At 44.3% G+C, this 27,969-nt stretch overlaps 1 protein-coding gene across 2 annotated transcripts; it reads left to right on the forward strand.

Moving 5' to 3' along the window:
- The first annotated feature begins 11,049 nt into the window (after positions 1–11,049).
- Positions 11,050–27,592, forward strand: mfsd1 (major facilitator superfamily domain containing 1). Of its 2 annotated transcripts, XM_015951062.3 has the most exons (17): positions 11,050–11,378; positions 11,528–11,580; positions 11,743–11,855; positions 11,931–11,973; positions 12,051–12,118; positions 16,617–16,725; positions 16,822–16,924; positions 17,373–17,471; positions 17,639–17,750; positions 19,212–19,268; positions 19,412–19,568; positions 19,663–19,760; positions 19,841–19,953; positions 20,050–20,097; positions 20,215–20,281; positions 26,812–26,917; positions 27,009–27,592. In XM_015951062.3, the coding sequence occupies exons 1-17, from the start codon at positions 11,210–11,212 to the stop codon at positions 27,066–27,068; spliced, it is 1,575 nt and encodes a 524-aa protein (XP_015806548.1). In that variant the 5' UTR covers positions 11,050–11,209; the 3' UTR covers positions 27,069–27,592. The 2 variants fall into 2 exon arrangements, with proteins under 2 accessions (XP_015806548.1, XP_015806549.1); XM_015951063.3 differs by lacking the exons at positions 26,812–26,917; positions 27,009–27,592 and adding an exon at positions 23,705–23,894 and having other exon boundaries at positions 11,110–11,378.
- Positions 27,593–27,969: the final 377 nt, after the last annotated feature.

A 27,969-nucleotide genomic window follows, 5' to 3' on the forward strand; every position in this document is an offset into this window, starting at 1 on the left:
CAAGTTGGATAGTCAGAGAGCAGACCTCTGGCGCTTTCAGGAGCCTCTGCGGCCAAGTAGGTGACAAGAGCCGATGGCTACGTGTCACACTGACCAGAAGGGGGTCCTTCTGACGCAGGTGTTCAAACGTCTGCTGGCTGATGGCTGACTTTTCAGACCAAAGAGCAAGGCGAGCATCTGAGATGTGGGTGCAGTTGATGGTAAGACCACCAACTATGTGTGGTGCATATGGCTGCAGGCTGACGTTCTTCAGCGAGCAGAGGAAAGATGAATGTGCGCGGAGCGGAGTTCCAGGAGCGGTTTCGTGCCTTTGCAGGCGGTCATCGTCTGTGGGAGCCATAGGGAGGGGCATGACCTTGGAACAAGGGTTTTGCTGCTCACTTATGCTGACTTCAAGAATGGAGGATGGTCGGCTGCTATCCGGGTTCCAGGGCTTAGGTGTGTCCACCTGGGCCCACAGTTGACCCTTCTGGCAGTCGATGAGGGGAGCTAGACGTTCAAGCAGGTCCTGACCAATGAGAAGTGGTTCAGTGTCTAGCTGGCAGACATAAAACGGGTGAACCAGAGTCATGTCTTGGAAGGTGATGTCCAGCCACGCCCGGTGAGTGATACACTCCCGGGTCTGGGTGTAGCTGGTGATTTTCAGGTCACAGGGTTCTACCTGGACTGGTTTCCCGAGCGACCGCATGGTGTCAGACAAGCGATGGAACAGTGTGGAGCACATCAGGGTGATTTCTGAGCCAGTATCCAGCAGAGCATCAACCTGTATGCATCCACCTACGTTGGTGCTACAGTACAAACGGCGAGCATGATCATGGTTTGTTAAGTCACCAAGGAACTTCAGAAATTTAGTATCAGGTTTCTCTGGGGGGTAGATTTCAGGAGACTCCTGTGATCTACCAGTAGTGTTCCCCCAGCTGATCAGGTAGGTTCTGGCCACGCTGGGAGGTTGAGCCACGCCTAGTCATGCTGACGTTGGCTCTGGGTCTGGCTTCTTAGAAGCAGACTTTGGTGCAGGGGTCTCATCTGCAGATCTCAGCTGTTCCTTCTGTTTAGCTAGGAACTGCTGAAACATCTCCTGGAGGTCGGCTTTGGTCAAGTACTCACCTGCGGACTTGTGTTCGGGACCTACCTGTGGGCGGCGCTCCTTAAACCTTCCACTGTTCCGACCTGCCTGCCGTTGGTTTTGGTTGGGCCACTTCCTGTCTGATTGTCCAGACCTAGGCGGCCAATCAGCACCCCCCTTCCCCTGTTGAGGAGATTGGGACTGCTCTCGCGGTTTAACAGGTCTAGGTTTAGCAGATTTTGGCTTAGTGGGTGGAGCTTCTGTGCCTTCAAGCTCCAAACGCGGCTCGGCGTCGGGAGCTAGGTGCATGACGCGGTGATGTGCGTCAGGCTTTTGGGGCTTTCCGCCGGCTTCCCAAGCCTGTTGAGCGTATCTCCTAATCTCCTGAGTTGTCAGTTTTTTCATCCGACAATACATTGAGACTTCGGAGCGAACACACTCGTGCAGGTTGTGAATGAACAGGGATCTGAAGGCAGGGTCTTCCTCGAGCCCAGGGCCGTTTCGACCTTGGAAATAAGCACTTTTGAGTCGGCGATAATACTCTCTGGGGGGTTCGTTCCTCCCGTGTTTGATGGAGAAGGCCCCCATTGTAGCTGACGCGGAGTCTGCATACGTGGCGTATTCATCTCTCAACGCTCGGCAGAGCGAGGAGTACCGATCTCGAATGTCAGGTGGTAGAGTTTCCATGAAACCATGCACCGTTCTAGATGTGGTTTTCCAAATTAGCTTGAGCTTTTCCCTTGAAGAGGGTGCTGGAAGATCAAGCAGACAACGTTCTATCTCCCTGAGATAATCGTCAACATTGGATTCATTGGTGTTAGGATCAAAGCGTTCTATGTCTTTAGCTAGCGATTCAATTTGACGTACACGGAGCCCTGACTCACGGTACGGCGCGTCATCCTCTGACTCTGACCCACGGTCTGTCTCAGAGGGCGCTGGATATCGCTGGTGTGCTCTGGGCTCCCAATGTTGACTCCTGGGGCCCAAATCGGGGTCCGGCATGTTGTGGCGGGCTGCTGGCACGTCACGTGGGTGTCCTGGGAGATCCTCCTCCCGGGGCACGTCTGCGTAGTGCAGCCTGCGTCTTTCAACTGGGGCATCTGCGTAATACGTTTTGTCCGGGTACGGACTGGCGTATGATGCTTTGTCCTGCAGCTGGTTATCGGCATGCCGAATACCGGAGTAGCTAGGATGGGTGGATGGTGGAGGTGCAGGTTGGGCTTGTGCATAACCCCAGCCGGCACCTTGCACCCTTCGTGGACTGGGGGAGCGGTCTAAATAGAGGTGCCGCTCAGCTGGTCGACTTCTCACTGATTGAGAAGGCCGTGAAGATGAGGGTGGTGGTCCAACCTGGGGTTCGAGGGCGAATTGCCCTCGGCCCCTAGGTGGTCCTGAATGCCCTATAGTGTGTGTAGGGAACGGGGCCGAAGGTTGGAACAGATGAGCTTCATCTCTCCCCTGCGGCGTGCGTCTGTCCAGAGAGTCCCACACCACATACTGTTGATTATCGTATGGAGACGTATCAGGAGGTAGCCTACCTTTACGGCGGGACGGCGGTCCCTCGCTACCTTGGGTGGAGGAAACCAATTGGTCTTTGGCGATCGTCCTGGGCGGACCCTGGTTGGCTTTGCCGGCTTGCTTTCGTACCGGTGTGGGAGAGCACTCTGGCTCAGCCTCAGAGTCACGGTGTTCCCCCCCTTCCCACTGTCTGTTGTCATCAGCAGAAGGGGGCGGGGTCTTCTCCCCATCTTCCCCAGAATCGGTGCTGGCTTCCTCCTCGTCATCCTTCTGCCTTCCATTTTGCTGCCTTTCAGCTAGCATGCTCTGGAGCTTCATGATCTCTCGATCATGTTGGAGTTCTCTCTGATAGAGGATCAGGGCTAACTTAGCTAAGTGAACCTGGATTGGTTTTGTACCATCCGGGTTTTCTATTTGATCAATTACAGCTTCCAGCTCGTCGCTACGCTGTTCTTCAGTGAAATCCCTAGAAGGGTAGTCGGGTTCTCGAGCAACCGCGACCAGTTTGGACAATATTTGTCCAGAAAGTAGGCCAGGTTCATAGTCGTGAGCCGCAGCGCCACCTGGTTGCTGGGAGTTGGTCAGTTCACTACTCTGTCCCTCCATTTTTAACAACCGAACCAAAAATAGCCTAGTAGAGCTTCTGCAGATAGCTCAAACTGCACCTTTTGGGCAGCAACTGCTAGCTTTGTAGCAGAAAAACACTAAATTAACCTTTGTGCGCACAGGTTTTAGCGTTTTAAGATTGCACGGAATGCCGTGACTGACGCTTAAAATACTATTCCTTTCAGTATTTTAGCAAAAGCTGGTGCGTTGCCGTAGCAACGTCTTACAACACTTGCAGTGTTAAATATGCTAGTTATTCCTTCAGAATATTAGCAAACAAGGTGTTATCAGTCTTTGAGTGAAGGTTTCAGTTAGTTATAATAGCCACTGTGAGTTAAAGTCGCTAAATTAGCAGTTAATTTTAGCCTAAAAGGGTTAGTCAGAATTACTTACACGCTGCACCTTTAATGAGGAACTGAATTTTAACCTAAAAGGTTAGCCAGAATTAATTACACGTTGCACCTTTAAGGAAAAACTGAATTTTAACCTAAAAGGTTAGCCAGAATTAATTACACGTTGCACCTTTAAGGAAAAGCTGAATTTTAACCTAAAAGGTTAGCCAGAATTAATTACACGTTGCACCTTTAAAGAAGCACTGAGTTACTGGTGAGAGTTCGATGCAGCTTCCTGCTCAGCGAAATCAGCACCACTCTGTTGCTGGTTCAAGGCTGAACAACGGATTATTTTTAATTCAAGCTCTTTGGATTTATTTGTTTGTTTGTGCCGGATAGAAATCTCTGTGTATCCAAGCCTCACACGGCCGCACCAATAAAATGTTGGGGTTATTAGGAGCGAACAATTCGTAAGCGTTAACTTACTTTTGGATTCTTCAATAAATTCTGTAAATATGTAAATATTTACTGATTTATTAATTAATTAAGATATTCTTAGATATACGGGGCACCATTCCCTTTTTTCCGGGGAAAAATTGAATCCAAAACTCTTATCAGTCTTTCTTGAAGTTCGTAGAATCCTTGGAGCAGAGACTTCTCTTCGACACAACAAAGCTACTGGACACAAAAATCTGAATTTTATAACATTTAATTAACAATTTGTCAAATGAATAAACAGTGGAATAGATGAATAATAACCGTGTGATATGATTGAAGATGGATGTGTTTGCATGTGATGGAGGATGTATGAATGGGGTCCTTTGTTCTCACAAAGGAGTAGTGTGTATGTGTGTGTGTGTGTGTGTGTGTGTGTGTGTGTGTATGGATTCAAAATGGAGTCTTGAATACAAGATGGCTGACCCCTTTGTCTGGCTAAAGTGTGGGTGGCAACTTGCACTTTAACTTCCAAAGCACTTAGAATCAGTAGTAACTTAACCTTAAATCACTCAAAACATTTCAAAAGATCATGAAACAACACAAAAGATTAATCACAAATTAATATCTTTTAGTTTCAGCCTGGCCATGACAGAAACCATTTTAAGATACCAAACAATGATCAATAAGCAGTTTATTCTTCAAAATGACCCGACGGACGTGTTTGGGACGAAAGAGGAAAACACGAAGCTACTTTTTAAGCAATAGACGCGGTTTATTGCTTATTTGAGACTATAGAGGAAACGGGAGAAGAAAAGGAGAGAAAAAAATGAGTTTCCTGATCACCAAAGCAGCAAGGCGTCCCCCGCTGTTATGACTTGACGGTTCTCCGTTTTTCTCCGCAGTTTCCGGCGTCATCCGTCGGTTTGATGCTTTCTCCGTTGTTTGGCGTTCACGAGTGTTTCTCCACGGGCTGGACAGAGACAGCAAAGTTTCTTTCTGTGCTGAGTTATAACTTACAGCGTTTCTGAGAGCTGGATGGAGTTGTTGTTTCCCTCCGCAGTTCTGTGTCCTCAAACATCAGCTGGAGGGGAGCAGAAACGAGCAGATCTGATGGGCTTGCAGTTTAGTTTCCAGCAGTTCCGTGGCTCAACTTGGCTCTTAGAGCTTCCGCGTGCTCAAAGAAGTCGGAGCGTTCGACAAGCGTGTCCTAACCGCCAGGTATCCTGGGCAAAAGAACGAGGTTTCTTTGTCTCTGCTGAAGATTTATGGTCTTAGTTCGCGGGAAAAGTCCACGGCTTCCCGCACATGCGCAGAACGTGTTTCTGGTACTAGGCGGTGACGTCATCACAATGCTTCCGTGTGCAAAGCATCATGGGAAATGAAGTTTCTTGGCGCTGATGTGATTATTTGCTTTTCAGAGCAATTTAAGCACAGTCATTTTGGAGAAAATCACTGCATAGTAATTTCCTCATGAGGTCAGACCCTCAACATTCCCCCTTTTGGTTTCGGGGATCGCGCCCAAAGCTCGATCGTCGGAAGCACATATGGGTTTGTTCCTCATGAACGTAGGTCGACTTGATTGTCGGAAGCACAGGTGGGTTTGTCCCTTAGGACGTTGGTCTCCTTGGACGCCTTTGTCTTTGGTCTTTGTCTTGGATCCTGGCGCCTTTGGTCTTTGATCCTGGTCAGGCACAAAGAGGATAGGAAACGGGATAGTCCCCAACGCGCATAACGAGAAGAAGCCACTCACGCAGGTGGTACGCAATGATGATGTCGTCCATGCGAGAGGTAGTAGTGTAGAAGGAGGAAGGTCGGTGGGCGGTTAACTCCACGAGTGGACACAAAGGCATCTCACCGCCGGCCATACAGTTCAGTTTATGGAGCACGCGGTGATGTACGAGGTCCATAGTTCGCAAACGCGCATTGACCTATGTGGTCCCAAGATTAGTCAAATGTGAAGCTTTATACAATTGCTTAACTTTTTAATGTGGAAGTCCTTGAGGCTAGATGCCATTAATGAGTTCAAGTCAGAATCACAGTCCACATTAATACATGTTAAAGGAGCAATATGTAGGAATGAAGAGAGACTGACATCCTGTGGCCAAATTTGGTTACTGCAGACTATTTATTTTATTATTTTTTTATTACAAAAAGTGACTCTCTGACAACCATTCCCTGAGTTTCATGGCTGTTGTGTTAAGGATGCACCAGAAGATTCTAGATGAAGACGAGTCCTACACAATAAGTTACATAAATACATTCTCTGTATTATCAAGTTGTTGGTAATTGTAAAAGAAGCTTGAGATACTTTCTTCTGATTCACTATTAGCATTGTTAGCTTTACGTTAGCCTCTAGGTTTATTTGCCCGATATTAGAGTGAAACAATATGATGCCGTGGCTTCTTAGCGGTACAAGAAAAAACTCCTGGGTCGCTCCTGTTTACTGGCTTATGATCTTTAAGCAACTCTGGAGCTTTTTGCCTGCCCTTATCAAGCTACTAATGATGGCGCAGACTTGACAACCCCCCCAGGCTCAACGATTGTTAACAATGACTACGCCTCTATTTGGCCAAAATGAAAGAAGAAAAACTGATCCAGCCAGATTAGAAGGAAATCTGATCCAACATGACTGAGACATTAGACTGTTTTTTGATTACTCCGCTGTAAAATTCTTACATATTTTACCTTTAATTAAGCATTGCCTTGGAAATTCTAAAATCCTAAGGTTCAACTGAAGTCAAAATGCAGTCAAATAAAAAAATGTGATGAGAATGTAGAAGTCATTATGACAGCTATGGTTTGATTGTTTTACACTATAATAAAAATTGATGTGCATAAATAGTAAATGTCTAATATTTTTGTGAGAAATAAGCATAGTTAGTTGTCTGAAAACTGTAAAATCACAAAATGTGCAATATTTCTATCAACGTATGGGTTGGATGGAGAAATAGAAAGCAACGTTACCTCAAATTCTGATTTACCTGCATTAAAATGAGCAAAATATTATTGCATCATGTTGCTTCTTCTGTTACCAGTTAATATTTGTGAGCACCTCTTATATTACACTCGATAACTAATTAGAAGATTTAATATTTTTTTTCATCTTTTTGTCTTATAATTTTGATCTTATAAAGCAATATGATGTAAATTGTGCCAATTTATTTTCATACAGACAAACAAGGGCAATTGTAGGCTTAAAATGGTATTAAATATATTTGACTGTGTGTACGAAACATTAACATTAATATAACAGTTGTATATTTTATGCTAGCATCCATTTGTCTTTTATAATGTAAATTTGTGTGCTTGTGACTAAAGATTATTGTCTTTGTTTTATTTTAATACCCAGAGTTTTGCTTATTGTGTATTGTGTACTTATTAATAAACAAACAACCATATTCTTTTCAAAGAAGATTTATTGTGACACATTTTGTTTGTTTATAAATTACCATTTAGTCACAGCAAAGGACAACATTTAAACACAAAAGCAGCCTGCTGTAGCTAGCGCTAACCATGGCCATGAATGTATCGATGCCCTACTGCGCGCTGGAAAGTGTAGCAGTGTCTACAACATATTGGATGGGTCCCTCACTCTCCAAACCCAATTAGAGTCAATGCAGGGTGAGCAAGTATGCCCGTTTTGTGCAGCCAACGATTGCAACAACCAGTGCACTATTGATAACAGGTCACGTGGGATTACTGTGGGCTTTTCTAGCCTACCTGCTGGGATTTTACATTTGAATATGTTTTGTCTATTTTATATTCATATTTTAATCATCATGCCATTCCATATGTATGATGGTCTGAAAGGGCAGAGTAAAATGTGATTTTTAATTGGGTAAACACCTTTCTGAGTAGAAATGAATGCACTGCGGGCGAATGGAAACCCATCCAAGATGGCATATGGCCACAATGGTAGTTCCAATAGGCAGTGATGTCTGTGGTGCTAGCAACAAGCTAACAATAACATGAGCCAACAAATATGAAGTAAAAAGATCCGTACTGTTGGACAAAACATATTATTACTTACAAGTTCAGTAGCAACAAAGCCAGGTCATCATTAGTCTGTGATTTTGTAGCCTCCTTTAGCTCCCACAAGCTAGTGTAGGCCGTGTTGATGTTCATGCTGGTTTCAGCTCTTTGCTTCACCTCATTTACTTTCACTTCCTGGCCCCACCATGATGCCAACAGAAAAAGCAAACTTCTTCTTTTTCTTCTTCTTGTGCTTTTTATTGACAAACAGCGAACTGAAAAAGCTAACCGCTAGCATAACAGCTAACAGCTGTAAAGCAGGTAAAGAGCTCCTCCTATAGAGCACCTACTCACCCCACAAAGATGTTGATTGCAGTGTCTGGTCAGTGGAGGCTGCAGAGTGGTGTCAACTATAAAACTGGTCAGGCTTCTAACTCAACAATCACTGAGATCAATGTTAAAGCTCTAGTTTAAACATTAAAAAACTAGCAATACCTTAAAAAGGCCGTGATTGGGCTCTTTTTTTTTTTTTTTTTTGGCAACCAGAGATGTTTTGGAGGTAGTCCACTTCTGAAACCTCCTCACTTGTTTTGGTGTGTTATTCTAATCTTATCCACATCTGCTTTTACATCATGTAGCCATGTTCCCTTGACTCAGATCAGATGTGTGATAGTGCTTATGAAACCAAAGTTTACCACCCGACAAGGCTGTAGCGTGCAAGTAAAGCACCCTCCTGCTGCCATGTCTGGTTCAAACAGAGAAGAAAAAAAAGTAATTCTGAAATAAATTTGTTTTCTTGAACTGTGCAACAACCAAAAGATGGATGTGAGGACATTCACAAACTATGTCTGCAGGAATAATGTCACCTCCTGCATGATTTATAATAGAGTCGGCATGCGGGGTTGATTAATCTAATAATGAAACATGATATCTCTCCAGCCCACCCGCTGTCGGTCATGACAGAAGCTGATAATTGGCCAGGAAATTAATAAGCTACATTGCGATTGGAGCGGCATCTGCAGCCACTGGAAGGGTCGTTTGTCACCCCCAGATTAAATCCGCAGACAGATGAACCTGTAGCAGTGAATCATGGGGAATTTTAAATGACATTCATGGAACAACAAAACAATTGCCCCTCGGGGGTGATTAAAGTTTTTTTGAATTTGAATTTGAATTTGAATGGAAATTCAACAAACCCTGTAGACAGGCTGGGTGTTTGCTCAGACTCAGGTTGAGGCAAAGCGAGGATGATTTTTCAGGATGAGGGGTTCTTTTAAAGAGCAAGTCACCCCCAAATCAACTTTTTTTTGCTGATAAACTATATAAATGTGTGTCTAATTGTGCTGCAGACATGTGTCGTCAATAATTTGGTACTTCAGTGCATCTTAGTTAAAATTTAAATATTCTGCCTAAAACTGTCAGTGTTGTGCCGTCGTCAGGTAAAAACTCTGCACTGTATTTGAATTTAAATCTGCCACCGCTATTGGCTAAGAGGTATGCTATGATGTAAACAGTACATTATGATGTCACAATGTCGTTGTGAGCCTGTGTGTATATTTGTTAGCGGCTCCGCCGTCTCGGTCTGCTAGGCAACAGCATTTGTTGCATTTTTCAAATATGAAGAGGGAGTGAAGTAAGTTTCTTGTAGGGGGTGACTTGCTCTTTAAGCGACTGTGTGGTAGTTGAGTCAGACAGACGTGTTTAATTATAAGTAAAACCAATCAGGATTATTTCAAATGTTTAAGATCAAGATGCTCCAGAAGGTTGTCATCAGGGCAAAAGCTCCTTCTTTAACTTAGCAGGTAAGTGGTTCAAGCTTCGAATGAATGCAGGTTTAGAAGAATGGGAAATTACACAAAACAAACAAACAAACAAAAATAAATGGACAAAAGCTAAACGTTCTCAGTGTGAGTGGCACAAAAACAGAACTGAAGCTAAGGCTCAGGGTTATTATTTTCACATCTATTAGTTGCTAATTGTTTATAAACGTCATTTAAAAATAAAATCTGGTTTGGAAAGATTGCAATTGATCAATAAACATTATCATGATAAACTGATATTCTGAGATTGCTTTGGAACTACCTCCTTTAGTTGATAGTTGTTTTGTTTTCAGATTATTATTATTAATAGTTTTAATACAAATTATTTTCTACAGAAAAGGAGGTGCAATGATCCACTGTGTCCACTAGGAGGAAGAAGAATGTCCTTTAAAAATACAAAAATCTTCCACAATAATGACTGAACAAGAATGTTTATGAACTGAAACTGAGCATTTGAGGCTTGAGTTAAATTTTTCTTGCAATCTTCAAAAGGTTTTATTGGAAGTAATTCACTACTTATCTGACAGTGTCCACAAGACCTAGGTCCCTGTGTGTAATAATACACTTTTAATTACTGTATACAGTTTCTCACTCTGGAATTTGGCATTTCTGCTGATGTGTTGTGTCACTGGTGACCTGTCCAGGGCCACAGTGTCCCCTGCCTCTCGCCCCCTCTCGACATATCGTATATAAGTCGATGCTCTCGCCTGTTGACTGTTGGCATTGGGCGTCAGTTCTCTGTGACCCTAGAGAAGAAAGGGTAGTTTGGATTCCCAAATGTGGGGTTGGCACCCCCTGTGGGTCTCCAAGAGCTACACAGGTATGATGATTTCCAGGAATCAACATAAAATTGAAAAACACACACTAAAGATATATTTTTTAGCATAAGTATTACAAAAACTTTACCAAAATGTCATAAATAGATATAAATGAATATGAGCTGACGCACCCAGCATAATTTCGCTTTCTAATCACAGATGGTCAGATCAGAGATTATGGAGATTGCTTGACAATTGTCATTCAGTTATCGTCTTCTCAGAAAGCTGCAATAAATGTTTAGTTTTTTTTTTGAAAGACTAAAAACTTCACACAGACTTACAGCATAATAATACATGTTACCATCCCACAGGCATCTTTTCACCATTTTCATCAACAGTTCTAGTTTTCTATAATGCTGTTTTGACAGTAACTTTAATTGTTATCACACTTTACAGATGCAACTGTAATCACCTTAAAAGGAAATGACGCGCTTACTGTGGTAATCTCTCTAATATCAACTTTATTTAGCCAAAAACAACCTTCCAAAAAACGTTGTATTTTGCCTCGCGCGCGCGCCCGATTCACAAGTCTGCGCACGCAAACGTCACGTCACACTGTCACGTGACTGTTCCACTCGCTCATATGACCGATGGATTCTCTCCCCAGCAGCCGCTAACTTTGCCCAAAAAAAGGGGAACATGGCGGATTTCGAGGAGCGGCGGGGCCTGTTGGGAGACGAGGCCGAGGGCTCGTCTACCGGCCGGAAGGCGGACCGAGGACCCGGCCGGCCGCTGGCCGCCATATGCGACCCCAGCCACTTTCTGCACCGAGTCGTTGTTTTGGTTTTCATGTGCTTCCTGGGGTTCGGTGAGAAGCTGTTGTGGAGTTTTTTTTTTTTTAGTTTAAAGTTTTCAAGACTCCCAAATATTTAAAAAAAAAAAACGTTTTTACCCTAAACGCTCCTGTGCTGTATTATTGTTTAGGTTTATCGTTTGGTAACGTTTGTTTCGTTTCAGGAAGCTACTTCTGTTATGACAATCCAGCAGCGCTCCAGACTCAAGTAATCCAGGTAAATGTCACAAACTATTATAATTAATACCAGGCTGAAAAAGCTGACTAGTGGATTTCTGTCAGCCCCGACAACTGATTTAGGGAAACAGCAGCCGTCCAATCAGAAGTGTCAGTCTGTCTCCTGATCATTAACCCGAGTCCTTCCCCCTGACTCCCCCAGGATCTAAACCTGAACACGGCAAAGTTCATGCAGCTTTACGCCTGGTACTCCTGGCCAAATGTGGTCCTCTGCTTCTTTGGGGGTTTTCTGCTCGACAGGGTTTTTGGCATCAGGTAGAGCAACAACAAAGTGTCCTGCTTGTTTTGGCGACACTTTCACCTAAAACTGAATGTTTATTTCTTTTGCAGGCTGGGAACCATCATCTTCTCCCTCTTCGTCTGTGTTGGACAGGTTGGTTTATTCTCTAATCTGTTTTTGAAATACAGATTTATCATAAAAGTATTGACTTTTTCCCAATATCCACATAGGTAATATTTGCAGCTGGAGCTTGGACCAATCACTTCTGGCTGATGGAAGCTGGACGTTTTGTTTTTGGGTAAATTATGGAAAATGAATGGTCCATTTTTAAGCTCACTGAGTTAAGATCATCATATCTGCACATTTACAGCCCTTAGCTAAAAGTTAAGTTAGTCCTTCAATTAGGTGTCTGTCGATTCACCATTTAATCAATGCATTGTGATGGGACAGGCCGGTTCTAAATCGATTTCTAAATAGATGTTTGTCAAAGTCTGAAAAACAACAGCAAAGCCTGGCTGGAAAACTTAAAGTTACACGTGCTGCCATGACACTGGGTGGCGGGCCATTGGAAAAAAACATTACAGCAACAGCGGCGGCTTGTTGCTAAGCTCCAGCCACTGAGCGTGGGAGTCACTTGTCAGGATTAAAGAGAAGTTGTATAGAACTAAAATAAAAACAACAACACTAGTAACCTGCAGCAGCACGTTACATGTTCCCATCATGGTGTTGGATGAAGAGAAGCCGGCGGTTGTTCCTCCTAACCAGCCAACTATCGAAGGATTACCAAAACTTGCCTACAAGTCCAGCTTTTTTCACAAGACTATGGCGGCACTTTGCTGCAATGCTGAGGCCGCATCGGGGAGCCTTTGGTCGTTTATAAGTGGTCGGTCTGTAGCAGTAACGTGGTGAGATCACATGTTCACTAAAGATTACACAATGGTGGTATAAAGTGGGTGTGGGGCCCATGTCTGCACTGTCGTGAACTTCCTTTTAGCTTAAACATTTTTTTATGCCGATTGAAGCAATGCTCCTTAAGGGTTTATTTTTTCCCACTTGCCCTTCACAGTACTCGTGAACTGTGGTGATTTTCAGATGTAGAGGCCAGAAGATCTGCATGTCTCCGTTCTGTCTTGATTCTGTTTACAAAAGTCATTTTCATTACTCAGGTTTATCCTGTAGATTTCATGCAAACGTGTGTGTAGGGTACATGGATATGATAATGGAGTAAAAAGTATGTGGTAACTGGAGTTGATGTGTGCTGAATTAATCTAAAAGTATGAAAAAACTGATGTGAGAAACAAACCTCTACGGTGGAAAAAAAATGCACCATAAATGGTCGTCGTCGTCGTCATCTTCCTCCGCTTATCCGGGTCCGGGTCGCGGGGGCAGCATCCCAACTAGGGAGCTCCAGGCCGTCCTCTCCCCGGCCTTGTCCACCAGCTCCTCCGACAGGACCCCAAGGCGTTCCCGGACCAGATTGGAGATGTAACCTCTCCAACGTGTCCTGGGTCGACCCGGGGGCCTTCTGCCGGCAGGACATGCCCGAAACACCTCCCCGGGGAGGCGTCCAGGAGGCATCCTGACCAGATGCCCAATCCACCTCAACTGGCTCCTTTCGATCCGGAGGAGCAGCGGTTCTACTCCGAGTCCCTCCCGAATGTCCGAGCTCCTCACCCTATATCTAAGGCTGAGCCCGGCCACCCTACGGAGGAAACTCATTTCGGCCGCTTGTATCCGCGATCTCGTTCTTTCGGTCATTACCCAAAGCTCATGACCATAGGTGAGGATTGGGACGTAGATCGACCGGTAAATCGAGAGCCTGGCTTTCTGGCTCAGCTCCCTCTTCCCCACGACAGATCGGCTCAGCGTCCGCATCACTGCAGACGCCGAACCAATCCGCCTGTCGATCTCCCGATCCCTCCTACCCTCACTCGTGAACAAGACCCCGAGATACTTAAACTCCTCCACTTGAGGTAGGACCTCTCCCCCGACCCGGAGGTGGCAAGCCACCCTTTTCCGGTCGAGAACCATGGTCTCAGATTTGGAGGTGCTGATCCTCATCCCAGCCGCTTCACATTCGGCCGCGAACCTACCCAGCAAGAGCTGAAGGTCAGAGCTGGATGAAGCTAGGAGGACCACATCATCCGCAAATGCAGAGACGAGATTCTCCTGCCACCAAACTGGACACACTCCACACCACGGCTGCGTCTAGAAATTCTGTCCATAAAAGTGATGAACAGAACCGGTGACAAAGGGCAGCCCTGGCGGAGTCCAACCCTCACTGGGAACAGGTCCGACTTACTACCGGCTATGCGGACCAAACTCACGCTCCTCTGGTAAAGGGACTGAATGGCCCTTAACAGAAAGCCACCCACCCCATACTCCTGGAGCGTCCCCCACAGGGTGCCCCTGGGGACATGGTCATAAGCCTTCTCCAAATCCACAAAGCACATGTGGATTGGTTGGGCAAACTCCCATGCCCCCTCCATCACCCTTGCAAGGGTATAGAGCTGGTCCACAGTTCCACGGCCAGGACGAAAACCACATTGCTCCTCCTCTATCTGAGATTCAACTATCGATCGGACCCTCCTCTCCAGTACCTTGGAGTAGACCTTTCCAGGGAGGCTGAGGAGTGTGATCCCCCTATAGTTGGAACACACCCTCAGGTCACCCTTCTTAAAGATGGGGACCACCACCCCGGTCTGCCACTCCCTAGGAACTGCCCCCGATGACCACGCAATGTTGTAGAGACGTGTCAACCATGACAGCCCTACAACATCCATAGCCTTGAGATACCCAGGACGAACCTCATCCGCCCCCGGGGCTCCGCCGCTGTGTAGTTGTTTGACTACCTCAGCAACTTCTGCCCCCGAGATCGGACAGTCCATCCCCAGGCCTCCCCGCTCTGGTTCCTCCTCGGAATGCGCATTGGTGGGATTGAGGAGCTCCTCAAAGTATTCCTTCCACCGTCCGACTATAGCCTCAGTTGACGTCAGCAGCTCCCCATCCCCACTGTAAACAGTGTGAGCGAGTTGCTGCCTTCCTCTCCTGAGGCGTCGGACAGTTTGCCAGAACCTCTTTGGAGCCGATCGATAGTCTTTCTCCATGGCCTCACCAAACTCCTCCCACGCCCGAGATTTTGCCTCAAAAACCCCAACACACAGGCAGAGAGTCTCGGGGCTAACAAAAAGCCAACCCCAGCCCTCCGCCTCTCACCCGGAGCAACTCCAGCAAAGTAGAGTGTCCAACCCCTCTCCAGGTCTCGGGTTCCAGAGCCAATGCAATGTGTCGAGGTGAGTCCGACTATATCTAGCCGGTACCGCTCAACCTCTGCCACAAGCTCCGGCTCCTTCCCCGCCAGCGAGGTGACGTTCCATGTCCCAAAAACTAGTTTTCTTGTCCGGGGATTGGACCGCCAAGGCTCCCGCCTTGGTCTGCCACCCGATTCGCATTGCACCGGACCCTTCAAGTTCCTCCTGCGGGTGGTGGGTCCACAGTTGGACGAGCCCATGTATCCGGTTCGGGCTGGGCCCGGCCGGGCCCCATGGGCGAAAGCCCGGCCACCAGGCGCTCGCTCACGGGCCCCAACCCCAGGCCTTGCTCCCGGGTGGGACCCCGGTAACCCTCCGGGCCGGGTACTCCGACTCTTCGTTTTAACCGCCATGAAAGATCCTTCGAACCGTTCTTTGTCTCACCCTTCACCTAAGACCAATTTGTCATGGGAGACCCTACCAGGGGCACTAAGTGCCCCAGACAACATAGCTCCTAGGATCATTAGGGCACTCGAACTCCTCCACCACGATAAGGTGACGGTTCAAGGAGGAGACCATAAATGGTGGTAATTGTAATAATCGCTTGATGTGTGAGGGTAGGAGGGATCAGGAGATCGACAGGCGGATTGGTTCGGCTTCTGCAGTGATGCGGACGCTGGGCCGATCTGTCGTGGGGAAGAGGGAGCTGAGCCAGAAAGCCAGGCTCTCGATTTACCGGTCGATCTATGTCCCAGTCCTCACCTATGGTCATGAGCTTTGGGTAATGACCGAAAGAACGAGATCGCGGATACAAGCGGCCGAAATGAGTTTCCTCCGTAGGGTGGCCGGGCTCAGCCTTAGAGATAGGGTGAGGAGCTCAGACATTCGGGAGGGTCTCGGAGTAGAACCGCTGCTCCTCCGGATCGAAAGGAGCCAGTTGAGGTGGTTTGGGCATCTGGTCAGGATGCCTCCTGGACGTCTCCCTGGGGAGGTGTTTCGGGCATGTCCTGCCGGCAGGAGGCCCCCGGGTCGACCCAGGACACGTTGGAGAGGTTACATCTCCAATCTGGTCCGGGAACGCCTTGGGGTCCTGCCGGAGGAACTGGTGGAGGTGGCTGGGGAGAGGACGGTCTGGAGCTCCCTAGTTGGGATGCTGCCCCCGCGACCCGGACCCGGATAAGCTGAGGAAGACGACAACACTTAATAATCGAATGGTAGGACCTGAATCACAATCAGATCAAACAGTGAGGTACCCAAGATGGCACACCCCTATCTTTATCACTTATTATTAGTACATTATCACTATCATGTACTCACTCACCTCACACTTATGGGCTGTACAAAGTTTTATCACAATTGATCAATCATTCTTCAGACATTCTGAAGGTTTTTTAAAAGGTTTCCTTTGCACTTTTTCTCCCTCAATCTCAAATTGACTGTCTTCAGATAGTCTCTATTTGTTTTGAGCCACATACCTCCAACCAAGGGCCTTGGCTACAGTGCATCAATACATCAATAAAGTCTATTCTATTCTCTGATTGACAGTATTGGAGGAGAATCCTTGGCTGTGGCCCAAAACACGTACGCAGTCAACTGGTTTAAAGGCAAAGAGCTCAATCTGGTGTTCGGCCTGCAGCTCAGCATGGCTCGCCTGGTATGACCATTGATTAATTCCTTCTAGCATCGTTGGATTGTGGAAACCGTTTGGGAACGTGGGATATGAGTCGTGAGCCTCTCCTCTTGTTCGTAGGGCAGCACTGTGAACATGAACATCATGGGCTGGGTGTACAGTAAAGTGGCGCTCGCCGTCGGCTCTTCTGGTCACACGGCATTAGGCGTGTCACTCATGATCGGTAAGTAATATGCTCTTGTGTTCGGCTCAGGGAGAGCCGACTTTAAAGTGAGTTTCTGGTTACTCGGGCTTTATCTCTGTTTGAGAGACCAGAGCCTTTCTCTGCAAGTGATGATCTCAGATAACAGCCAGCAGAGAAGTGCTAAAGGGAACTGAAAGTGCCTCACAGGAATCTCTGCGGGGTGGGAAAAGTGTCAGTTCTCAGATTTTTCTCCCTCCACAATTTCTCAGTAATGTTAACGTGCTTCTACATTTGCACGTCTTGCAAAAGTTTCTGTTTGTTATGGTCTGTTCTAGCTAGCCTATACTGGAAGTTAAACTTTAACCGTTAAAGATGAGTTTCTGTTGAGAAAAGTTGTCACCAGCTGTCAGGTTCAGTCTGATAAAGTCACAACAATCATCGGTGATGCTGAAATGCTGCTTTGCTACATGTGTTTTTGCTCTTCTAGCCGGTGGAACCTGTGTGTTTTCCCTAATCTGTGCCTTGGTGTTGGCGTTTCTTGATAAGAGAGCAGAACGGATTCTTCAAAAGGAACAAGGGAAAACAGGTAATGTTGATGTTAGATGTGCCCCTGTCGATATCGACTTAAAGAACAGATTTCTGTTGACCTGGACTGCAGACGTTCAGTGTATTGCTCAGGTTTTCATCATTCTAGAAGCTGCTGTTTAAAGATGTTAAATGTTCCTGTTTTGTTTTTTTAATCTGCGTTTTCAGACGAGGTGATCCGGCTGACTGATGTGAAGGATTTCCCGTTAACACTGTGGCTCATTGTCGCCATTTGTGTGTGTTACTATGTGGCCATCTTCCCCTTCATCGGACTGGGGCAGTGAGTGGTTTTTAAGGCCGATGCCGATTTTTAAAGAATTTTGTTGCCAATGGCCGATATCTAAACGTTTCAGCAGCACATTCATTGTGAGAGACAACTGAACACTCACTGTGTGCGCAATATAAATTATATAAATTAATAAATCTCTTAATATTTATTGAACTTCGAATTTAAACAAAGTCAACATAAAAAAATGGTGTTGTGGTCCTTCGGGTCGTTTCTTTAGTCTAGTAGTGGCGGCAGTCGGCCTCACGGGTGCCTGATTTATGATTTTTTTTTTTATTAATTTCAGCCGATATAGAAAGAGGTTGAATATATCGGCCTCTAGTTTTTGTCCGACCACATCACTGAAAGCTTACAATGCTTTGGATTTAATGCAGCTTCTGTTTTCCACAGATTAGTTTGTTGGAGTTGACTCATCTTTCTGTATCTAAAGGAAAATTATGGAAGTGTGACAGCCAAAACATGTATAGAAATAATAAATGTCTTCTTCATACATTCTCCTGCAATGCCCTGGTCCTGTAGAATGAGCCCTGGCATTTTTACTGTGATTGCCTGTTTTTCTGTAAAATCACAGAAAAAGAGAGATGCTCGGGTCGAGCAGGCTGCTTCATGCGCGTTCACGCTCAGGCATAGCCCGTAGCATTTGCTATCCGTAGCTTTAGCAGCAGAGAGAGAGGCAGTGCCACTTTGTCGCTGTTCCTAACGCCTAGTGACAAACCTAGCTACATTTCTGAGGACCCTTAGCTACTTTCTGTAGAACTTTCTTCTAGATATTTCCTGCAAATTAGCAACAAAATAGCCATTTTCACTCCGAACCGTTATTTGGATTGACGTTCCAGCCGTCATCAAGGATATAAATATTACAGATGCATTGAATGTTACTGGTGTATAGCTCACCTTGTAAGATGTCTGATTTATGTGCAGAAGATCCGGGTTCGATTCTGGATGTGAACATAGTTTATTTAGAGTTTCTTTTTTACATTAATGGTATATTTTTTACAGTAAGATGCCCAAATTTTTATTTGAGACTCGCCGAACGGCATTGAATTCACAGATAATAAAGATGTGGGTTCAACTTTCATTTTGGAACAATTTTTCAAGCAAGGGAAGGGAATGATCTGAGCATGCAGGAGGACTGACCCATCATAAACCTTTGTCGGCTGTGCTGAAGAGAAAGGTACAGAACCAAATTATTTAATTAGCTGCACGTTCTCCTGTCCTCTGTCCTCCGGGCCACACACACACACACACACACACACACACACACACACACACACACGGGACTGTCTCAGCTGTTATTTTCGTTGAGTGTGCACGTACAGCATGCTCGCCTCGTGCACGAGCCTACTATTTAAGCTGCCGTTACGCTTTTGGCCTGAGGGGGCAATCGCGAGCATAAAAATTCAAAAGTCCGAAGTCTTTTTAAACGAGCTAAAACATTTTTTATTCCTTTTTCAGAGTTTTCTTCATTGAAAAGTTCAACTTCTCTCCTGCTCAAGCCAGAGCGGTCAACAGGTCGGTTGGATCAGATCAAGAATTTTATTGTGATCTACTGTTACTAATGGATTAAATGTTTTTAAAAGGCAACATATTTTTTATTATAAAACGATTGCTTAACTTGTCTGAAGTATTCCTACGAGAATCTTTGTCTTTTCCAGTATTGTTTACATCATCTCAGCGCCCGCATCTCCAATCCTGGGCTTTGTTGTTGATAAGACGGGGAGGAATGTGGTTTGGGTGATAACTGCAGTGGTTGCGACCCTCGCTGCTCACATGATGCTGGCTTTCACCTTCTGGAACCCATGGATCGCCATGGTAACACCTTTAGCATGTATTCTGTATCTCAACTAGGTGTGTTAGATCACTAGTGTGTGAGCTGTGAAGTGAGTTGGGTACTCTTGTCTTCCAGTCCCTGCTTGGTGTGTCTTACTCCTTGCTGGCTTGTGGGTTGTGGCCCATGGTGGCCTTCGTGATACCCGAGCATCAGCTGGGAACAGCCTACGGCGTGTATGTCTATAACTAGCTTCACTTCATTAGTTTTTATCTGGATTATTATTATTGCTTATTTTTGCATGTCCGTCCATCAGCATGCAGTCCATCCAAAACCTCGGACTCGCTCTTTTTGCGATGGCAGCCGGAGCCATCGTGGATTCCAATGGATACTTGGTTCTGGAAGTGTTTTTCTGCGCTTGTGTTTGTGGTCAGTGTTTGTTATTGTCCATGTCCTATTGGACTCTTCTGAGTGGCAGTGTCCGTAGCTCGCTTGCACTGATGTCTCTCTCCACCTGCCTTGCAGTGGCACTGATTGCGGCGGTGATGCTGTACTTGGTGGATTATCTCAAAGGTGGGCTGGAGCTCTGAAATCTAACATTTCATAATTTGTAATTTTCTTGTTTCGTTTCATATCTTTTTACTTGTCTGCTTGGAAAGCTCTTTATTCATTGGCAAACCTTCCCCCTAGGTGGAGATCTGAACCGGACGGCTGCAGCCAGAGCCAAACTCCAGAAGGAGGACTCTCCAGAATCCGAGTGAGTAAAATGACTCCTTAAAAAATGGTGAACAACTCGTTTTTAATCTCGGATCACAAAGACGTGTAAAAATAAGAAGATGGAGGCAAAATATTGTCTTTTCTCGAATCAGTTTTGTCTGATTTCCCTTTTATTTTTAATGTTTGCGGCTCAGACATAAACATTTTTTATAATCTGCTCTAAATGCATGAGTCATGAGCAGAGCTGCAGTATCCAGCTTCAGTTTACTGTACTTTAACAGCTGCTGATTTTATGGTTCACTAGTAAATTATGGTTTACAACGCTGAGGCGTGTAAATAGCCATTAAATCAAGCTATAATTGAAGGGACAGTTGATTACGCTTCATTGTGTTTTATAAGTGGTTGTTTAGGCAACTTTACTATAGTGGCATTAATGTTTACAAGCTGAACTATTAGTTAATTTACAACTTTTATTTAAAAAAAGAAGTAAACAAACTACCTCAGTGTTTTATTGATGTTCCCCAACTTTAAACGAGAACAGCTTTTAGGATTACTGAATAGGGCTGCAGTTACTGATTGTTTTAATCATCGATTAATTCGCCTCAGTAATTAATTGATTTGTTGATTAATTGGATAAGCATTTGTGTTTTCTTTGCTTTGAATTTGGGATAAAAATAGAACGGAGCAGCACTAGTAGTGAGAAGCATGTCAGTAACCAGTACATGTCTATAACATTTATTGCCTTCAACTCGTTTTCATTTGCTGCCTGTTGACTCTGAAGGCCAGTCTCAGTTGATGAAGATTCCAGAAACAGAGAGAAGAAATTTAGGTTTCCAGCTAACAACGGTGATTATTTTACTGACAAAAGAAATATTAAATATTCATTAAATTAGATTTGGTTACAAGTGTGATATTTGTTTTATTATTATTACTATTGTTATTTTTAGTTTCCTTTTCAGTAAAGACAAAACTGCAGCGTTCCAAACAAATACCTGAAAATTAAAACCTTCTATGGAGTCCTTTAAACAGCTGACAAGCAAACATTTTAGTCACATGCTGACTTCCAATAAAACATGGAGGAAAAATAAATAAAAACCCACTTGTTGGATTTTAGTGGTAGTAGAAAATGAATCCTCAGTCTCAGTTAGCATAGCTCCGTTTATCTTCATCTAAACTCTAGATCACACAACTCGCCTTAGATCCACAGCTGATGCCTGTTAGCCTGGCAAGTCCCAGAAGTTCCCAACTAAATAAATATATTATTTAGTCAGGAACGCTCCATTGATGGCTCTCGGTTGTGGGGCGGGTTCTACTGTTGTCTTTAAAGCGATCTCCAGATGCTACTGGACAAAGAACAATGTGACGTACTCACCGTAAGGGATGTCTGTCAACGGGGCAGCCCGCTGTTGAAGGCAAAAATACATCCTTTTTCTGACTAAAGGACTTAAATACATCTATCTGCTCCTGATTCTAATAAATACATCTATCTGCTCCTGATTCTAATAAAGGCCAAGTTCCAAAAGTCCAAAATCGATGTAAAAGCTGTTTATAACAAGCTGTCTCCATCTTGTTGCACTTTGTCGCATCATCCCACCCATCAAACCAACAGAGCGCTGTGATTGGCCCACCTTTGTGGACCAATCACAGCGGTCTTATCAGTTTGAAATCCTGATAGAGAGCTGTGATTGGCCTGCTAGAGGGCCGCGAAGGTTACAACGGAGCGTTCCTAGACCAAACTTTTAGAGCAACTAGCTTGGTGCCGTGCTAGTTTGCGCTAAGCTAGTGGTCTTGTCCATTGGAAGATTAGCTTAGCTAGCTTCGAATCCTTTCAAGATCTGGCCATGTGGTAAGTAGCAGCTACGCTGGCGGAGAAGAGATTCTGCTGTGATGTCCAAACTAATGAATCTCAAATTCTGTGACAGACAGTCGAAACACATTGTTGCTTTTCATTTAAATTCTAGTACAACATTTTCAGGGAGTGGGGCAAAGCGGATCAGAACATTATAGTTCCGTTCCGTGGACCCTTGAGTTGACCGGAAGGGAAGGAGACTTGGGCTCCCCGTTGGTTTTAACTCTACTCAGTACTAGGGCTGGGCAGTTAATCGAAAATGTATCGTTATCGAAATTTCTGAATCTTATCTTGATCATTTTTCCCATGTGAATAAATCTGATAATAAAAAATGAAAAGATGTGTAGGGCAACGTTTGTGTCCCTTTAACTCATTCACTGCCATTGACGACTAAAGTCGTCATTTGCATTTTTTTCTGTTTGGGCATCGGTACGAGCCCCGGCGCTGAGAGAACAAACATCTCAGCTCTAAAGCCAATCTTCATCCGCATACGTCACATGATCAGGAAGCAGAAAATCCATGTGTTAGGAGATCGTTTTGGGCCGTTCCTGTAAAAAAAAAAAAAAAAAAAAAAAAAAGAGGAAGGCGCGAATCGGAAAAGCTTCTGCCGATCACAATTCGACAACGGATTATGAAAGAACGCATAATGCTCGAAACACGCAGATTCTTCCTGATGTAAGAGGTGAGTCTCTGCTTTGTTTTAGTTGTTTTGTCGACATCATCCCAGCGTGCAACGTTCTGTCACTCTTAAAAAACTGTACAAACGGCGAGAAACGCTGGCAGCGAATGAGTTAAGAAGCAGTTCCACCTTGAGTCACGTAAAAATGCGACTCAACGCGATACACTCCATCTAGCCCCATCTAGTGGACAACTTTTGTTTCTGCACATACCTGTAGTTATCGTCCACTTATCGTTATCGAGGTGAAATCCTCAATATATACTGATATTAATTTTAGGCCATGTCGCCCGGCCCTACTCAGTACTAGTCAAAAAAACTCAGCATTAAAGGAAATGGACAAAGAGGTGGTGGGAAGAGAATATGTAGTTATTGGTGTTTTCAATAAGAAATGTCAGATGTGGGGGCCCAGTTGTTATCAGGAATTGGGAAGTAAATACGATGCTTTGGCCTGTCTTAGTGTTATTGTTCTGTAGCCAGTTCTAGCATGTGCTTTAGAAATAACAAGACTTAATATTCTGCAGCCTTATGATGCAGGAAACAGGTTTGTGTTTTACTTCTTATAAACTGTAAATCGACCTCCTGAGCCCCTGCCGATCCACTTCACCCACCTTGCTGCTTCACATCTGTGAGTCGCTTTGGGTAAAAGCATCAGCCAGATGCATTAACGTAACGTTAAAGTGTTCAAGATGACCCACTTTTAGCAAGCACTGCATGCTGTGTGCACTCGTGGCGTCTCCTTTGCACTGTAACTTTTAATGTTGTCACATTTACTTTTTTCTTTGCATGACATTTGTTTCCAAGGGCAGGAATAGAAGTAACACCTTTTCTGCCTCCCCTCTCTAATATGTCTAACCTGTAATGTGTTGTGTATTTACACGGGGCCTGTTCACACTCACTAATACTCTGCGGTTCGTGCTGTGACTGATATTTTCCAGATGATGACGCTGCTGAGCGAACACACATGATCCTGGGATTTCAGAACCAGCAGGCTGCACTGTCCACCCCAGAGCTTTCCGTCTACGGTCATGGGGGCGGGACTGCGGTTCTGACTCCACCCAGTGATCTCATCTGTGGTTCTTCACACCTGAAACTGACCGTCTGGCGTGGGCTGTTGTGACACTTTGAATAGATAGCTGATGCTGTCCATATTGGGGTTGCTGGTACAAATCCCACTGTGGACATCAGACTTAATTCTTTTCTACCTGTACTCACTCGCCTCACACTTCTGGGCATTACAAAGTTTAAGTTACTGTATAGAAACATCCGGGTGCTTAAAACAGTGATTTTTAACTGAGATTGCCTCTACTGCCTCGGTGCAGCTGTTTTCTATTGGAGGGATTTCGTGGGTGTTTGTTTTAAACAGGACTTTGTTACCAGTCTGTTAATCGATGTCCGCCTAAACACAAGGTTTACTCACCAAACTATTTAATAGCTTTTATCCCATAACTGTAAACATTAAATTTTTAATCAACACATTTTTAATTTTTTTTAACCTGGATAATCAAAAGATCTGTAATTTGCTCCTTGCTGATCCAAATTTGTATGGACTCATTTTTCAATGATCTCACTGTAACAATACAGTATGGACCAAGTGTATTGATCAATATGACGTTTTCAGCTTTAAGAAATGTTGTCAGCAATTAGAACTTTTAAACATTTAGACCAGGGGTGTCAAACTCATTTTAGCTCAGGGGCCACATTGAGGGAAATCTAGTCCCAGGTGGGCCGGACCGGTAAAAAACAAACAACTTCAGATTGTTTTCTTTGTTTAAATACAATCAATATAAAACAAGGCTGGAGCCTGAGGACAGTGTAGTACACGCGCAACACCTGAAGTGTACTTGAAAATTTGAAAAAAAATTAAAAAATCAACAAATAAAAAAAACATTCCTTAGTGATTCAAAGAGCTTACAGATCACATGGCAAGATCAGTTTCATGCAGCACTTAAAGTATATTTGACTCATTTTACTTTACATCTTTTAGCTTTCACCGGCACATCAACATCAGAAGTCACATCCTGAGTGGCGGCCATCTTCAGGATGTGATTCAAGTTCTTGTGTGAGCCTTGAGCGCAGCTTTGTTTTATTTACACTCATTACAGAGAAAACTTGCTCTCAAAGAAACGTTTATTTTCACTCTACATTGTAAAGTATGAAAATAAAGTTTACACAACCATCTCGCGGGCCGGATTTAACCCGCTTGCGGGCCGGACCCGGCCCGCGGGCCGCAAGTATGACACCCCTGATTTAGACGGTGTTTAAAATATTTGGTCACTCGTTAAACTCGGGTGAAATTTTTCTCTGTAGCACTTTGTGAATCGGCTCATTTGAGCAACGCAACGTATTCATGGCCTCTGCTCTCAGCATTCCAGCTTAATGTGGGTGAATGTGTGTGTCCTCGCGCTGATTTTAGGGTAAACCTTCACCACCTCAGCTGAACTGTGCTTGCCACATGTAGAGGAACTGCCAGTCATTTAAGCGGGAAGATGCGACTGAACATTGAAATGAAGTTAAACGTACTGCTATCAGCCTCGTTAGCACTTTTGTGCTGTGGTACCGCGGTTTGCGGGACTGCAATGATTCGTTCCACTTTGCAATGTTACCATTAAGTTCTGATCGTTGTTTTGTAAGATTTGTAATTGGGGAAAAATAAAGATGACCCACTTCGTGTTCAAATTAGAAGTTTGGAGTGAAAGCATCGTGTAAAGTGATTTATCTTTTTATTTTTTATTTTTTGGTTTGCGTGTGGAACTTATTAGTTACTGACCAGTCTCTGTTTGGTGAAAAAGTTTATGTACATCAGGACTTTAGGGCTGATCACAAGTCCAGCTAAGGCCAAAGTACATCGCTGTAGTCTTAATGGGGAAATTTAATGTAAAGCACACATTTTGAGTCCTTTTGTGCTAACATGTGAGTCTGCACCGCCTCTATAAACACTCCAGATGTGAAAAAACTCATCTATCCATTTTTCTGTTAGGGTTGCTTAAGGAATTATGTTCCTGAAATGAGCCGTTTAAAAAAAAGAGTCCTAATTTGTGACATCACAATAGGTAAAAATACTATGTAACCCCCCTCTCACTTCCAGGCTGGAAGAGCAGCTGCTCTGTTCTGAGCCCCTCCCAGCCATCTGAGCTTCTCAGCCTTTAGCAGCCTGGATGGGGGGTGGGTGGGGGTGGCCACCTCCAGGTTGTTTTCTTAAAGTGACAGAGCCCTGAAACGGCTCATTCTAGAAGGTACTAACAGTTGGGGCTAAAACTGCTGAAATCACTTAGAGGGATTTTATGCGAAGAACTTAATTAACATGTTTTTTTTTAAATAAACCATTGAACTGTTATATTTCTATATTTTTAAGTGAATTGTTCTGGAAAACGTTCCACTTCCTGTGAATTGAGGTCATGTCTGGTAGGAACTTAATATTTCTGCTGGATTGATTGTCCTGTTAAAGATGGTGTAAAACTTAAAAGCATCTGCATGAACTTCTGTAAACCTCTGAACATTAAAGCTAATTAAAGGTAGCAGTAATAATAATAATAATACTCCTGAGGGGGGGGGGCACTACATTCCTCTGCTTCTGGTGATGTTTGTGCCTCTAAATGGTCATTGAATTCAAGTTAAATAACCACGTTACCATATTATATACTTATAAATAACTTGTACTGACTGTTATAAAACATTTAGAAAATAAAACCATTTTAAGATGGCAGCAGTAGACTTTTGGTTGCGCTTGGACCAAACATTCGCCCATCGCTCCAGATCGCTTCTCCAAACGTAGGTCACTCAGAAAGCGTTCTACAACAGGCAAGATGGTGATCATGACTTTTACACAGAAATGCACTAAAATATCCTCAACTAAATGTGTCATATTTGATATCAAGACATTTAATTAAACATTGATTTTTAATTATTTGAAGTCCTTATTGAAACTGCAGTATTCCTCTCCACTGCTTCTTGGACTAGTGCCAGCTCACTGTGTGATCCATCCTACTAGTAGCTTCAGTGTTCTCCAGGAGTGTTTATGTTGGCCGCATTATTATTCCTGCAGGAGTAAAAGGTGGCCCAGTAAGGTGATGCAGGGTGAGCATGCCGGACTGGCCCCCATGTCTGCTTTTGGCTTAAGGAACAGGTACCTCTGCAGGCTCGGAGCTCAGGTGTGCACACACGGCTTCCACGAATGATTCAAAGTCTAAAAAGGTTTTGGAAGTGCTGCTCCCTCATCGCCATTTTTTGATGTTCTCCCAGCTTCCAGACCACTGCTGCACACATCTGTCATCACTGGCCCATAGGAGCATTCTGAAATGATGCCCGTCATTCATTGGTCTACTGCAAGACTACAACAGCTGGTTTTAGACAAGTTTGCACTACAATGGGAAGGTTACTTTCTGAAGAAAATGTTGCACATTAGGTTTATTAACCTACACAATTGACTGTTCTTGGTATTTACGGGTAAATGTGGTGTTTCTTTTTCAGATTAATTTGCTATCATATTGTTTCGATAAGTTAATTTAAGGAATGTTTGCTTCACATTCAAGGTGACATTCACAGAAATCCAAAGAAGCATGTTTACTTTTTCACTTTCATTAGGTTTTGAGTTCAAATTGGACTCATTTCAGATGTTCTAGAGAAGCAGCCACCTTCAAACAGCAGAGGGCATCAATTCACTGGAATGTTCTCCACATCTGATCACTAAGTTGTTGTTAGACTCATTTTCTTACTTTGGCTTTTACCTCACGGTTTTGTAGGTGCCAGCATGACGAACGTTTTTTAACTTGATCATTTGCATTTTATTTTTTTGTATCTAACATAATAAAACAGTTCAAAACCAATTCATTTGGTCTTTAGAATCCTTTTGTTTGTATTATTATTATTTTTTTTTACAGAAGTAACAAAATTATCACTGAATTGAACTGGTCTTAGAAATCCAGGCCCAGAACGAGACACGCAAAAGATGACGGGCTAGAACTTGATTTTGACCAGGCTCTGCCGACAGGTCTGCTGTCAAGACCCTTAGCAACAGGTAGATGGTGAAGTTCTGGGTCTTCTCCAAGTGGAACATGCCTGGGAAACCTCCAAACGGAGGCAGCTAGAGTAGTGGCTCTGCTCTAAGCCTCTTCTTAATACAGGAGATCAACATACCTTTAAGCCTGAGATTGAAGAAGAAGAAAATATCATTTCTATAGCGCCTCAAGGTAAAAATCACGAG

This window comes from Nothobranchius furzeri, chromosome 13 (assembly GCF_043380555.1).
Source record: "Nothobranchius furzeri strain GRZ-AD chromosome 13, NfurGRZ-RIMD1, whole genome shotgun sequence".
Lineage (NCBI taxonomy): Eukaryota > Metazoa > Chordata > Actinopteri > Cyprinodontiformes > Nothobranchiidae > Nothobranchius > Nothobranchius furzeri.

What these genes read in the sequence shown, in the direction of transcription:
- mfsd1 (XM_015951062.3), top strand. Translation starts at nt 11,210, where the DNA reads ATGGCGGATTTCGAGGAGCGGCGGGGCCTGTTGGGAGACGAGGCCGAG. An exon ending in CATGTGCTTCCTGGGGTTCG is followed by an intron (nt 11,379 to 11,527) that starts GTGAGAAGCTGT and finishes GTTTCGTTTCAG; the next exon opens with GAAGCTACTTCTGTTATGAC. An exon ending in TCTGCAGGCTCGGAGCTCAG is followed by an intron (nt 26,918 to 27,008) that starts GTGTGCACACAC and finishes ATGTTCTCCCAG; the next exon opens with CTTCCAGACCACTGCTGCAC.